At 33.2% G+C, this 14589-nt stretch overlaps 1 protein-coding gene across 7 annotated transcripts in view; it reads right to left on the bottom strand.

Annotated features, from left to right (window-relative positions):
- The window catches only part of LRRK2 (leucine rich repeat kinase 2), a 159338-nt gene that overhangs the window by 54647 nt on the left and 90102 nt on the right, over positions 1-14589 (bottom strand). For all 7 annotated transcript variants that reach the window (XR_004478946.2, XM_033412351.2, XM_049694030.1 and 4 more), the window contains 7 exons: positions 12231-12324; positions 9747-9933; positions 8467-8648; positions 5710-5939; positions 5179-5306; positions 3615-3833; positions 77-278 (listed from right to left, as the gene is read on the bottom strand). Coding sequence is in view for 6 of the 7 variants with exons in the window: in XM_033412351.2 (XP_033268242.1) it covers positions 77-278; positions 3615-3833; positions 5179-5306; positions 5710-5939; positions 8467-8648; positions 9747-9933; positions 12231-12324 (1242 nt within the window). In the remaining variant the exon portion in view is untranslated. The remainder of the gene's footprint in view (positions 1-76; positions 279-3614; positions 3834-5178; positions 5307-5709; positions 5940-8466; positions 8649-9746; positions 9934-12230; positions 12325-14589) is intronic.

Below are 14589 nucleotides of genomic sequence, written 5' to 3'. Positions count from 1 at the left end.
AAGTTCTATACAAGGTTCAGGTGCATTTTCACAAATTACTACAGCAGAGCTTTCAAAGAATATGCAATAAACAAACCTGATTCATTTAGGAAGTGAACTGCATGAGGAAGCTCATTTTCATCTAACTGCAGCTGATGTTCTTTCACAAGTTGTAATAATCGTTTCTGGTCAATTACAGGAAATTCAACTGGCACATTTTTACGCTCTGATAAAATGATTTTCTCAAGTTCTACATAGCAGTCTGGAATCAGCTGCCCAACAACAGGCTGATCTCGGATCTATGAAATTACAAATGACAAGCTGTAAAAATCCATTTTATTCATCGATTTGTCATGTGGGTGGTAAATTCTATGCTAATCATTCAGAACTGTATTTTTTAATAAAATCAAAATGTAATGTAAAACCAATTAAATTGTGAGGAATAAATAAGATGATCTTAAAATAAGAAAAAATATGAACACAGAAGCCAATTTGGAAAGAACTATCAAATAATATTACATGGAAATATTTAGCTAGCTATTCAGAAAATCCATGGCAAAATCCAAGATAAATCATTGACTGTAAATAAAGGACTTTCTGTTTTCTAAGACATTAAACTTATATGCAATAGATATTCTAGCATAAGAAGTCAGCAAATATTGTAAGAGCGTTTGAACCTTATTTATTAGATGAAAATGTGATCCACAACCCAAGGTAAAACTAAATTTTGTTCTTGTTATTTGCAAAATGTTGTATTAGTGGAATGTACATATCAACAGTGAAATCTGGAGACAGACATAAAATTTCCTCACCCAAGCTATGCTTTTTCGTGGAAACTTGAACTTGGAAAAATAAGAAATCATCTAAACCCCAATGATTCTGATATGAGAGGATGATCTGGGGTCTGTTACACTTAGAATCTAACAACTGTCTACTAATCAAGAGACACATAAAATAAAATTTTAAAAGAATGACCTTAAAGTGATAGTTTCTATAATTATCTTTTCCAAACTTTTTTCTTAAAAATCTAATTTTAAATAGAAATGCAACCCTAACAATAGTAACTAAAATACCTTTGAGAACCACCAGGTGGCACACTCTCCCCATTTCTCAACCCATGAATATATTCTTGTATATTCTTTTTACCTGACAATAACTAACATAATTTCTACTTGAATTCTTCAACTTATTACAAATAGAAATTGGGTTTTATTACACACATGCACACACACACTTTAACTTGCTCTTTCTACTTTTAACTAGAATCTTAAGGAACTTGATTTACAGCAACTGTAACCATTACTTTCATATTTACCTCCAAACTTTCAAGATTGTTTCAATGCACGCTTTGAACCAGAAAATTAAATATAATTTCACTAACCTGCACTTTTCATATTCTCTCTCTTCATCATTTATAAATTAAGATAAAAAAGAAATTCATACTGAAATTTATGTTTTAACCCAAGAAGGGAAACCTACATATAAAAGTAAACAAGAGTTCTCACAGAAAGCAATCAAGTAACAAAAGGATGAACTTTACAGGGCTGGATTACAGGGCCAGCAAAGGATCCCACTCTGCTAAGGGGCTGGACAAGATTGAGAGGGATATGGTTGGCACTGAATTCTGTTTTGTCCTCCTTGTTTTAAGCTTTATTATCAGGTCACCAACAGCCAAAAACAAAAAAACTTTTATTCTGAAGTCTGCACAGACACATGTTAATAAGGGTGAGACAGGGAAAGATTAGAAAAGAGCCAAGATAAAAGGAAAAGATGAAAAACAGATGAAAGGGCAAACAAAAAAAGATTTCTAGTAGATTAAAAGCTGTTGTTTGAATACAGGTTGAAGCACCTCAGGGAGGAAAGAATATTCAAGTTCTGGCAGGTTTATTGTTTTGGGGTCATCTGAGTCACTATTCTGCAAAGCAATCAAACAGATTTTCAAACCAATATGCCAGAATGACATATCCATTAGCAATAGATACCTTTCTTCAAATAATACTGCCATTTCTCAAAGCATTTGTTTTACTTCCTTATCTGGTATTGCCTTCAGAGTTCATGTACAAGTGCAGAAAGAAAATTGGTCTCATTGATTGATAGTGATAAATTGTTATTAGCCTAAAGCAATACCAGTCCAGCTTGATGAACCACCTTATCCAGACTTTGCTTCAACTAAATTCAGGCTTTCTCAAAACAAACTCATCCTCCAAGAAGTCTTTTTTAAAATATGATAAATGCTCTGATACCAATGATAAAAAGAGAAGATATTAAAATATTATAAATAACAACAAAGTTCTGTAAGCACAGGTATAGTCTCAAAAGAAAACTCCCTGGGTAAAGAGAATATTTAATTGAATATATTAATTTTGCATATTTGTTTCTTAAAAGTCATATTACTCTTTAGTCATATGTCCCACAAAAAAAGTAAGAAAATCTACAAATAAATGATATTTCATTCTTCTTATATAAAATGTCACTGATCCACCATCTGTAAAAGCTTTTAGTGACTGGGATAAATGAAAAGATACAAATGTGCAAATTCTCTCCCTGGGCACCACAAAGACCAGTTTATAAATGGCTCATTAGGTTTTGGATAGGAACATAATCTGTGGAAATGGAAAAGAACTAAGCTAACTAGCCAACACATTATAACCAAGGTGACCATATAATTTATCATCCAAACTGGAATGCTTCTGAGAATATAGTGGGACACAATTAATAATTATGCTGGGACTGTCCAGGCAAAACAGGACCCTTGTTATAAGCCATGGCCTTGATCATTAGTGCTAATGAGCTAAACGAACAGAGACTAACAGTGAAATTCACCATTGTGTTGTTATATTGAACTATTCAGGGTGTTTTTCAGTACAGTTCATACCATGCTGTCTGTAGAACCCAGGTAAAATTTCTTTCTCTTGCAAGTATTAATAACAAGTGTTCTCACTGTTAACCAATTTATTTGTGTTTTATGAACTCTATGAATTACATTTGTCTTACCAGAAGAAAACTTTGAAATCAAAAACATAATTCCCAAAATGAAAAAACCCAGTTTGTATGAACTAAAAATTGCTTAGACATTGATGAAAACCAAATTAGTGACCCTGATTATCAGATGAAAGAAACTTCTCCCAATCTTGAGAAAAAAATATTTGGAAGGGAGATCACAGTGACAAGAGACATGAAGGAACAACAAAGAAAATCAAGGAGAGCATAAAATAAGAACTCAAAAAGAAAGGAGCAGATGGAAAATATAAGAAAGATAACCCCAAGACCCCAACATTCATCTTTATCATTTGGATTCAATCACCACTACAGGAAGTTGGGAGAGAAAGGGCATCAGAAACATGTCCCCAGATTCTCTCAGGAATATTCTCTCAGCCTCTCAGATATCCTCTTAGTTTCTCTCAGTATCCTCAAATTATTTTTATTCCCACTTCTATGAGTTTGAAATAAAGTATAGCATAAATAGTTTTAAAATTGAAAGTACTTTAATAATGTTAACAGCTCTGAAAAACACCCACAATTTTAAGATAGCTGCTCTCTTCTCAAGACTTTTGACATTTCTTAGCAGTTGCACAACATGAGAATTAATAAATCATATTTATCTACTACCTAAAGTCGGCAATGAACCATGTTACCTTGAAATTGAGGCTCTCATTTATGATGGTTTTCCGAAGTTTTGCCAAAGCATCGGATTCCTCAGTGGCATTTACAAAGTGGTAATCCCGTATTGCAGGAAACCCTCGTTTGTTCAAGAGCTCCTTGGTGATTTTACTGATACAGGCTTTGCGCTGCTTCTCATCAGAAACATCCAAATGTGTCCCAACAAGAATCACAGGGGACGAAGAAGCACGAGCCTATGGGGAAAGATACAAAATACTTTTGTGTTTTTTTTTTTTAAATCAAGACTGCTTACATTTCCACTGACATTCACTTTCTATGAAATTCACTTGAGTGGAAATGAGAAATCAAGACTTCTAAGAAGAAAATAACAACTTCCTTTCCTTCCTTAAACCTAAGAAAAAACTTACCCTTACGAAATTTTAAAAGTCAATTTTATGCCCCTTCTTATCCAATTATTATCACTTTTCTTTCAGGTGGCCTATGTAACAGTAATAGTATATTTTTCTTTTGCTTTTTCCGTGCCTTAAAATGGGTTATTCTCTAAGTGTGCTTTGGTCTTCTAAATAAAATAGTATTTAATAACCCCCAAATTATTTCAGAGTGATACAATTTGTTTTATATTTTCTCTTCCTTACCTGTAAATTCAATCTCCTTAATTCATATTAAAGTCATTCAGTGTGGAGTCTACAATGAAAAAAGTCACTAAAGCAAATATTACTGCGACTATAGTATTTTCTCACTTTGGCTAGCTATAATAAAATCAAAAAAAGGAAGTTTAAAAAATTACCAAAATGACAAAACAAGCTTGATGGAGCCGAAATTTCCTGACAAATCTTTTCAAGGGCTTGCCTCACAGAAGAGCCCACTGGAGCATCATTCAAAGACCATTCACTCTTACTTTGGTCTCAATTCTAAAAAGTCATATATATTTAAAACCATATATACATAAATTAATAGCTGACAATATGACAGCAAGGGACAAATTGGAAAAATTGCAAAATTCCAAATATACTATTAATCTGGGACCATTTAAAACTGTAAGATCTGAAGGACTTCACGCTAAATTGCCTCTGAAGACAGAGTTGGTGATGCACAGATTGTTTTTTTTCACTATGGTTTATTTTAAATTAGGGAAGTTCATATTACCCTTAAGAAATAATATCAGGGAATTCCCTGGTCACCTAATGGTTAGGATTCAGGCTTTCACTGATGTGGCCCAGGTTCAATCCCTGGTCGGGGAACTGAGATCCTGCCAGCTACGTGGCACAGTCAAAAAAAAAAAAACAGAAATAATATCAAATAATATCAAAATAATATCAAAAATAGTTTAACTTATAAACTCTCAATTTTTATAGCTTAAAAGGGTTTCCAGTTTCTATAACTCTCACTAATATAGAAAACACTATTTTCATGTCACAACTTAATTACTTTCCCAACTCAAAATTTTAGTGCTTCTTTCTTTTAAAAAATTATTTGAAGAGACTATTTGAAGCACCTGTTTGCCCCAAATAAATTACCTTACATACCAAAAAAAACCCAAGAATTATTTTCTATTTTCAAATGATTAGAACAGATCACCTTTATATTGAAGAGCCAAGGCTTCATGGCATCAACTTCAGCTTGCCCTTTGCTGAGGTCATAGACAGCAAGATACAGGGCTCGTTGGGTCATAAAGTGGGGGTGAGTGCTGTAGAATTCCTCACAACCTAAATAAAGATTAAGAATTTTTTAGTCTTCCAGAAAATAGGCAAGAATTCTTCATCTTCTTCAAAAATAAAATTAAGTGATACTATCCACTATTTATCACACAAGGAAAGAGAAAAACTATAAAAAGATGATGGTTACATGGCTACACTGGCTTTTTACTAGGGACTGACAACTTTTCACATGTGTCAGCTACTTAGCTTCAGCTGGCATGTACTGGTTCCTAACATTTCCTTCCATGGCTTCTCCATTCTGGTGGCAAGGGTAGAATTAGGAGAAATAAGTGGCTTTGGAATAATTCCATAGGATCCACCAGGTCTCTTTGCAGTATTGGAAGAGAAAATTCAGTTTTAAGTCCCTGTTTTAAAAAGATGTGTGAATAAAAAATTCTAGCAAAATAAATACCTGCAAAATCCCACACATTTAGAATAAGGTCTTTCTTCCCTTTGCCTCTTATTTGGATGGGCCAGTCTTTCACGTCTATGCCAACTGTGGCACCTTGCATCCCAAGATCTGATTTCTTGATTTTCATTAATTGCTGCAACAAGGTGGTCTTACCACTCCCGGTATTTCCCACAATCATAAGTTTCATTCGGTTATAGGGCACAGCTTTTTTTAACCGCTGTTGAAGAAACCTGGTATTTGAAAAACAAAAATAAAATAAACTGCTTAGCAGTGTACTTATGATATAGGTGAATTCTTATGCACTGAATTCTTTCAAATATCAAACTGTTCTAAAATACAGTATGCAAAAGAGTGCATAGCTCATGTAACTAATAATGCATGTGTCTTTCAAGGCACTATTAATGCATATATTTTGTTAGTATGTTGGTGTAGTTGATAATGATCGGCAGCATTATCAAATATAATGATATTCTATCACCAGAAATAATCAAAATTTCAAAATATGTTTGTAATACTCATTAGAGTTTTATACACACACATAATTTCTTTAAATAACACAAATAAAACCCTAAAAATTATAAAGTATAATTTTTTTTTTTTTTCAGTATGCAGGCCTCACTGTTGTGGCCTCTCCTGTTGCGGAGCACAGGCTCCAGACACGCAGGCTCAGCGGCCATGGCTCACGGGCCCAGCCGCTCCGCGGCACGTGGGACCCTTCCGGACCAGGGCACGAACCCGTGTCCCCTGCATCAGCAGGCGGACTCTCAACCACTGCGCCACCAGGGAAGCCCAAAGTATAAAATTTTACAAAGCTCATAGGATAAACAATCAAGGTAGAGTATATAAGCATACTGCTATACTAAACTTTGATAGTGAGGTCGTATTTGGTACATTATACATGTGTATGCGTACATATATTCATGTATGGTATACATAATGTATATATTCATATATATCATACATGCATATACATAATGTAAATGGAAAGGGAGAACATATTGGTTAAATTATAAATTGATACATATAAATGATTATACTATCAGCAGATAATATGTTGCTGTTCCTAAGTCTTAATGTGAAAATAATTGAAACTAACTAGAAGTGCTGCAGGTGGCTAGCAATACCACCTTTAAATTAATAGTACATTTAAATGTTCTCAAAAATAAAATGGATATAGAAAGATATATTTTAACTATGTTAAAATGTTGCCACAGTTTAAAATTAGAAAAATAAACTAAATCATAAGTGAATCTTAGGGAATATTGACTGATTAGTTCTCATAACTAATAGGAATCTGTCCAACATTCCTGATGATCTGAGCAAAAAGCATCATTATTTTCTTGAATTATTTGATGCTCTAGAAAACAAGATCTGGCAGATCAGATCTTGTACCTGCTGTTATTGAAATCAGTCATTTTCTCACATACAGCTTATGTTCTGTTTTCATCACCAATAAACAAGAAAATCAATGGTCCAAATGTCTATTTATTAAGAATTCATTTTTTGTCATTCTTTAAAAAAGCAAATGAGGACTACAATTTCTAAATTACTCCAGGTCTATGTTCTCTCTAAAAATGTTAAATATGTTTAAAAATATTTAGTTATATAGTAGCTTGATAATATAGCATAACACATCGAAAACCAGTTCTACTAAATGTTTAGTAAGAATTGAATAAATTTTTATATGAACATCTTTTCCAGTTTCAGGAAGGAAAATCATGGGAAATAATTGTGTAGGGTGCGGGCTAGTCACGTTTATTTAGCATAGTTGGTGAAAAGATCTTTTTTGTTTTTTCAAATTAAATCACACTCAGGAGAACGAAAAAAACCAAATCTTTGTTCATAAAAAGAGACAAAAAGCTAAATATAAGTTAAGAAACTTTAAAGAAGAGATTTAGGTAACTGTAGTTCACTCGTAATGCAACAATTATTAATTGTATGCCAGACTCCGTGTTTGGTGCCAAGAATGAAATAGTAAGTAAATGTAGCCATGGTCCTTGACTTAGTGGACATTATAGGCAAGTCAAGGATACATTAAGAGGTGATAACTGAGCTGAAACCTGTAAGATAAATATGGATAGCAGTAGTTTTGTGGAAATAAAAATAAATGATTTTACAGGTAGGTAACAATAAGAGTAATGTGCTCAAACAGTAACAATAAGACTAATGTGCTCAAAGAGTAATTAATGTGCTCAAACAGTAACAAAGAGTAGAATAAAGTTCATTATTAAAGATATTTGAAGTTCATAAAATATAAAACCAGAAACAGTGATACGTGGAAGTTTTGGTGGTTTCAAAGATGATCAAGTTGAGTAGGTTATCAGCTTCCTAAGCAAAATTGATGTAATTTTATATCATTTAAGTAACTATAATGCTTTAAGATATAATAGACATACAATAACTATTTGCTATATGAAATGCAGCTTGAGAAGTTATAATACTATGCTTTATTTCTTTAGATTGTATAACTGGTAACAAGAGACCAAATAGTAATAATTTCCTTTTAGAGTCCCTTTCTACTGAAAAGCATGATAAGGAGAAGCCATTCTGTCAACCTTAACTTGGCTAGGAGGAAATGAAAAACTCTGCAGTGGCACCAAACAACCCCGTTTATTAAATAAAGGGCAAATGACAAATAAACGTTTGATGGTACTATATATTTTTTTCTTAAATTGTAACTATATATCCATCAAAGTCACAAAGAAAGGATATCTGAAACAAATTTAATAAAAACAAATGAAAATAAAATTATCTAACCTTATGATGTCTTTGGCTTTACATCCTATGTGTTTAAAATCAAAATTAAGATGCAGTTCATCCAAAGGAAGATCCCATATTTTGCTTAATTTCCCCATTTCATTGGGAAAGGATCTCAGCTCCAAGTTGTAACTAACATCAAGAGATGTCAGATTTTCAAGACAGCCAATCTCAGGAGGAATCTTAATGAAATAAAAAAGGGCAAATCCTGTTGGTGGGAAGAAAGAAATGTGTGCTGCCAAAACACAAGATGCTAATATGAAACAAGAGAGGCTCAGAGATCCCATCAGCACCTTGCACAGCCTCTCAACGGAGTTCTAAAACTTTCCAAAGGTTTGTCATAGTTTTCATTATAAATGTTTGAAAACATACATATAAAGGACTTACTCCAATCTATGTCATTTATTTATCATCTTTAAAAACCCATTCTGCCTCCTTAACATATTTCATCACTTCACAACACTGAAAGTAAAGAAGTTCTTTTTATGTATCCAAAACCAATCATCTGTGGCTTCAGTCTATTCCCTCACACTGTGTTTTTCAGTAAAACTAAACATCTAATCATCACAGACGTATGTACAACTTACTGTTCTTAAAATACAACTAAATGTTTATACCTTAAGTGGCATAAATATTGGAATTTCTTTCTGTTCCAAATTTTTAAGCAATATTCATTACTTCTATAATAGCAAACAGTAATTTGCTGCAAAAAAAGTCAGGTATTCCAAAATATTCAGAGTTATTCTGAACCTCATGGTTTCAGACACTTTACTGTTTTTTTGGCTTTTATAGGCAACAGACTTGAACCTAGCAAAAAAAAAAAAAAATTTTCTGGGACGAATGGATAATAAATTTCAGATTTATAACAGAGACCTGTCCATTTGGGTGAATGCAGAAATTTAAGAATGTGGAAAAGAATGTCAGCTGAAAAACACAGGCTATATATGGCCCGGAGACAACTTGAGAAATACAGCGTGTCTGAGAGTCTGTTAACAGATTAGCGATTTTGTGATAAATTGTCACACTTAAAGCATTACACACATTCATAATTAAATATATATATATAAATATTCAAAATAAAATAGAGCACAAAAAGTGATTTTTTAAGGAAATTAAGCATTGTTAATATACCCATTTACCTCAGGGTAGGATTAGATCTTATTCAAAAAGTAAGCAATATCAAATAACAGATTTTGAAATGATCATTTGTGATAATGCAAATTATAAAAGCATATTTTCAAACTGGAAATAATTCTAAACAAATAAAGATGACCTCTTACCTCTTTCAGTTTATTATGAGAAAGATGTAGTTTCTCTACTCTAGACCATGCACATGCTTTTTCACTCAAGTCCAAGATACTGATCTGATTATGACTAAACAAGAGTTCCCTTAAGTTCAAAGATCTCCAGTGCACAGGACCTGGTAGATATTGAATATCATTGTTGCTCATATCTAAGGACCGCAGGCTGAAACAATACAATGTCCAGATAAAAATCAAATGAGTGTTTCCAAAATACATGAAATAACATCACAAGTAATTTTCACCAGAGTGAGAATAAGGTATAACTTTAAAACTAACATTATTTATATATGAGTACATACGTGTTTTTTTTGTGTACATAAAGGTATATACAGGCTAGAAAAAAAAGGCATGTCTCAACAGGAACATTTTAAAAAGGACCAATAAAAACAAAATTGAGGCCTAATTTCCCTACTTCAGAAACATAAAAATGTCAACCATAAGGAAAGACCAAGTGTTTTACAAACACTTATGATGCATGAGAAATCATAATTAACAAAGGCAAAACCAGTCATTAAGATTCCTGCCTTCTATACAAGATTTACAAATATGTAGCCTCCATTTCTCTGTTCAATTTCACTCATACCTGGAGGGATTCTTCAGAGGTTGGGTCCTTAAGTTTACTATCATTTTTAGCAGCCAGCCTCAGTGTGAAAAATATCATAACATTGAGCATGATGTCTTGTATACAGCAGGCCCTCAATGTAAATTTGTTGCTTTCAGGCAGGAATAGCTACCCAAAATTTGCAGGAAATAGCAGAAAAACACATGTCACATGTAAATGTACATGTGTAGGAAGAATAAAGATAGTCAACAATTGTGGTATATTTGACTATGTAAAAGGTTGCCTGGACTTTTACTACTGTATACTGATCCCTTTCATCCAGCATATTTGAAGTATTATGAATTAATTCTAAGCTCAAATAGCTGTACTGCCTGCTAGACCAAGATTCAGATCTGCAGAGCAACATTATTGCTCTAATTTTTAAATGATCTAGATTTTGCCCTAGTTACCTTATAAAAATGTTGAAAACAAGAAAATTAATTTGACTATATTAAAGATAAGACATGTATGTCTAACAAACAATGCAACTGAGACAAAGTTGAGAATCGTCAGGTTGTTCAAAGGCAGTGTCTCTTAGCTTTTAGACTAAGCTTGGAGACTGAAGCTGGCCAACCACACGCTCATTTGTGAAACAAAAGAATAAATTTAAAAAATACATATAAAACACTAAAATGTATACCTGAAGATGGTGTCTAAAGGTATAGTGTAATTAGGGACTGCATAATATTTTTAGTTCTCTGGGAAGAAAGCTTTCTTATGACATGCATCTTCTAATAAGCTTTTTTTTTTTTTTTTGCGGTACGCGGGCCTCTCACTGTTGTGGCCTCTCCCGTTGCGGAGCACAGGCTCCGAACGCGCAGGCTCCGCGGCATGTGGGATCTTCCCAGACCGGCGCACGAACCCTGCATCGGCAAGCGGACTCTCAACCACTGCGCCACCAGGGAAGGCCTCTAATGAGCTTTTATAAATAGGTGGCTTCCAAACACATTTTCAAGAATAAATTATGTTTAAAATATAGGACCGCCCACCTGTATTCTATAGATGCCTGTATGTCAGAATTAAGAGTCTGAAATCAAACCATCAGTGTTTAAGAACTGTGACTTCGGGCAAGTTACTTTCTCTCTCTTATGAAATAGAGTTCTCATTATAAAGTGGAGATGATAACACTAAGTATTTCATAGGATTATTAGGAAGATTAAAAAGATGATCCACTGTTAAGCAGTAAACTACAGTGTCTGACACATTCTAAACCTAGACTTAAATTAACTGTTATTCATCTGTTTCACACCTTCCATGGCTAAATTATAACTAAGTATTATTTGCCTGTATATGTATATATTTGCACATGTACCTTGATGGATTTTATTTATAATAAATAACACTACTAGAATAGTTATTTAAGATTACAACACATTTGAAATCTAATTAATGCCTGGATTTTAATAGGAAGCTTTTATTTTTAATGAAATTAACCAAAAATATCCCCAAATACTTGGAACGACATAAATTATCCTATTCTTCACCAAAAATGTCACTCGAACATAACAAGTATAATTTCAAAGTTAATAGTGTTTTAGCAACATAATCCCCAAAGCAAGTGAAATTTTAAAAGTTAAAGTGATAGCCAGTACAATCTCATTTGATTATAATAATGCAACAGTTAATTACTCTTAAATTGTTTCTACACAACAGCACATTAAATTAATATAAAAGTTGAAAAGTCCAAATAACAATTCACATCTTTTGTCTAATATTAAAAGTCAAACATTCATAGATTTTAAAACATTAAGTTTAGTAGGTTTAGAAATCAATTACATTTATATGTCTAAGTTAAAACCATATTTCTGAAGGTTCTGTTCCACCTCGTGTGGTTTTTAAAGTTAAAATAATAAACTTACTGTGGAAGATTTAAAATTGCTTCTGGAACACATGTAAATCTGTTTTGAGATAATTTTAGGCTTGTCATGGAAGAAGGCAAAAAAGGCATAGCAGCTAAGAGAAAATGAAAGTGAGATAATGGACATTTTAATAACTTTAACTAGATTTCCATTAGATTCTACAATACGAGCAGCTACCAATGATCTGTCACATAATTAAATTTCCATTCTCACACTGACAATAAAATAATTCTACTTTTAAAATAAATTAATACTACCACAAAACATTAAAACAATACACCATAATTATAAGACTCTTTTAACCTGAAAGCCACAAAAGTGTCTAAGTATAAATTCATCTGTCCAACATCTGTACAAAGTAGAAATCATTAGAATATTCATTTCAAATTATGTGTGATATTATGGGACATACATTATAGATTAATTCAAATTACTCTGAAGTAAGTCTAACAAAACATTTTGGAATATTTTACTAATCCACAATATAATATAAAAATAAAAATTTTCTATAACACCATCTTGTAAAGAGTATTCTATGGAATAATTATGGATGTTACTTAATAAAAGTATTCTTTGATCATATGATCTTAAGAGATTAGGGACCTCTCCACAGAGATTTCTACCTTGAATTTGGTGTTATTTCAATACATGCTTTTGTACTTTTATGATGTATGCATCCACAGGTAATACATATTACTGTTTTGCATTACATAAATATTATCATATCGTACATGTCTATATTCAATTTGCTTTTTCATGTAACAATTTTTTTAGATTTATTCTTCATGTTGATAAATACATCTTATTCATTTATTTTAACTGCTACATAGCATTTCCATTGTATGAATATAGCCAATTTATTCACTCTCCTGTTGATAGACATTTACATTCTTTCCAATGTTTGGCTACTATGAAAAATGCCATAATAAATATTCCTATGCTTATGCTTACTTGCTGAATACTCAGTGCCTATGACAATGTTTAGCAAATTGTCAAAAAAAACCAAAAAGCAAAAGGGTCTTCTGTGAACAGTGAGAGGATGCCTCTATTGTATATAACCACTAGTAGAATTCCTGAACAGTAGGGCATCTACAATTTCATTAGAAATGCCAAATTTCCCTTTAAGACAGATATGCCAATTTTGTCAGTTATTCCTAAGGTATTTTATATCTTTTGAGACTAAAAATATATACTTTACAAAAAAAAAGGGATTAGGGAAACATTATGCAAAATAAAATTTAATATTTCAGAGCTGTCAATATTCTGGTATATTTTATGAATTTCCAAAAGGGAAATACAGTACGAGGTACCTCCAAGGAATAAAATTCTATGGAACATAATTTTGGAAATTGAGCAAATCATACAGACTGTTTTCTCATCTGTAAAATAGTGAAGCTAAATCAGATGAACTCTGAGATTCTTCAGAGATCTGAAAATCTGTGGTTCTATGAAAGTGGCTTGAAAAATTATTTCTTAGCATTTTCAAGGTTAAAAATATGGGTTATGTTTTATCCAGAAAATCTTCGAGGGTCAAAATGTTCCAGGACATTACTAGAAGCTATTTTCCTGAGAAGCAGAAAGGTACATGCTATACTTCACCTATTTCCAAAAAGTATTTGTAGCAAAATAAATTAGTAGAAATGATTCTCCACTTAGGAATTAAAAGTCTTAAGGTTCAGATTCTATATGGAAGACTGATAAAATCAAAGAACTAAAACTTCATTTCACATGGGAATTTATTTTTTTTTTGTGGTACGCGGGCCTCTCACTGTTGTGGGCTCTCCCGCTGCGGAGCACAGGCTCCGGACGCGCAGGCCCAGCGGCCATGGTTCACGAGCCCAGCCGCTCCGCGGCATGTGGGATCTTCCCGGACCCGGGCACGAACCCGTGTCCCCTGCATCGGCAGGCGGGCTCTCAACCACTGCGCAACCAGGGAAGCCCCCACATGGGAATTTTTAATGGTTGTGGTCCCACTCAGGTATGACCTCCATAATGCGTCTTTCCAAATATAAAACCACTTCTAAAATTATTACAAAGTTGTGCAGTGCAAACATTTTTTGAACATAGGTATGTTCAAGCTTTCACAACGAATTAATTAATTCTATGCCCCTGAACATGTCACACAAAAATCTCAGTGCTTCAATTTCCTCAATTAGTCAAGCAGAGATCATACCTGTCCTACCCTATAGGATTTTTGTGAGATTCAGCTGAGATAACATATTGACCATAAGCTAGCCTTAGGGTCCCTCAGATGCTCTTCTTTCCAGACTTAACTTAATTAAACGTCACAGACACAGACACACTTCCCTGCCTCCACAGTCTGGATCAGATCCCCTTGAGGTACCCTCATAGCATCTTG

The sequence above is a fragment of the Orcinus orca genome, chromosome 11 (genome assembly GCF_937001465.1).
Source record: "Orcinus orca chromosome 11, mOrcOrc1.1, whole genome shotgun sequence".
In the NCBI taxonomy this organism is placed as follows: Eukaryota; Metazoa; Chordata; class Mammalia; order Artiodactyla; family Delphinidae; genus Orcinus; species Orcinus orca.
Note: the sequence above shows the minus strand (reverse complement) of the source record. Positions and strands in the feature narration are given on the sequence as shown.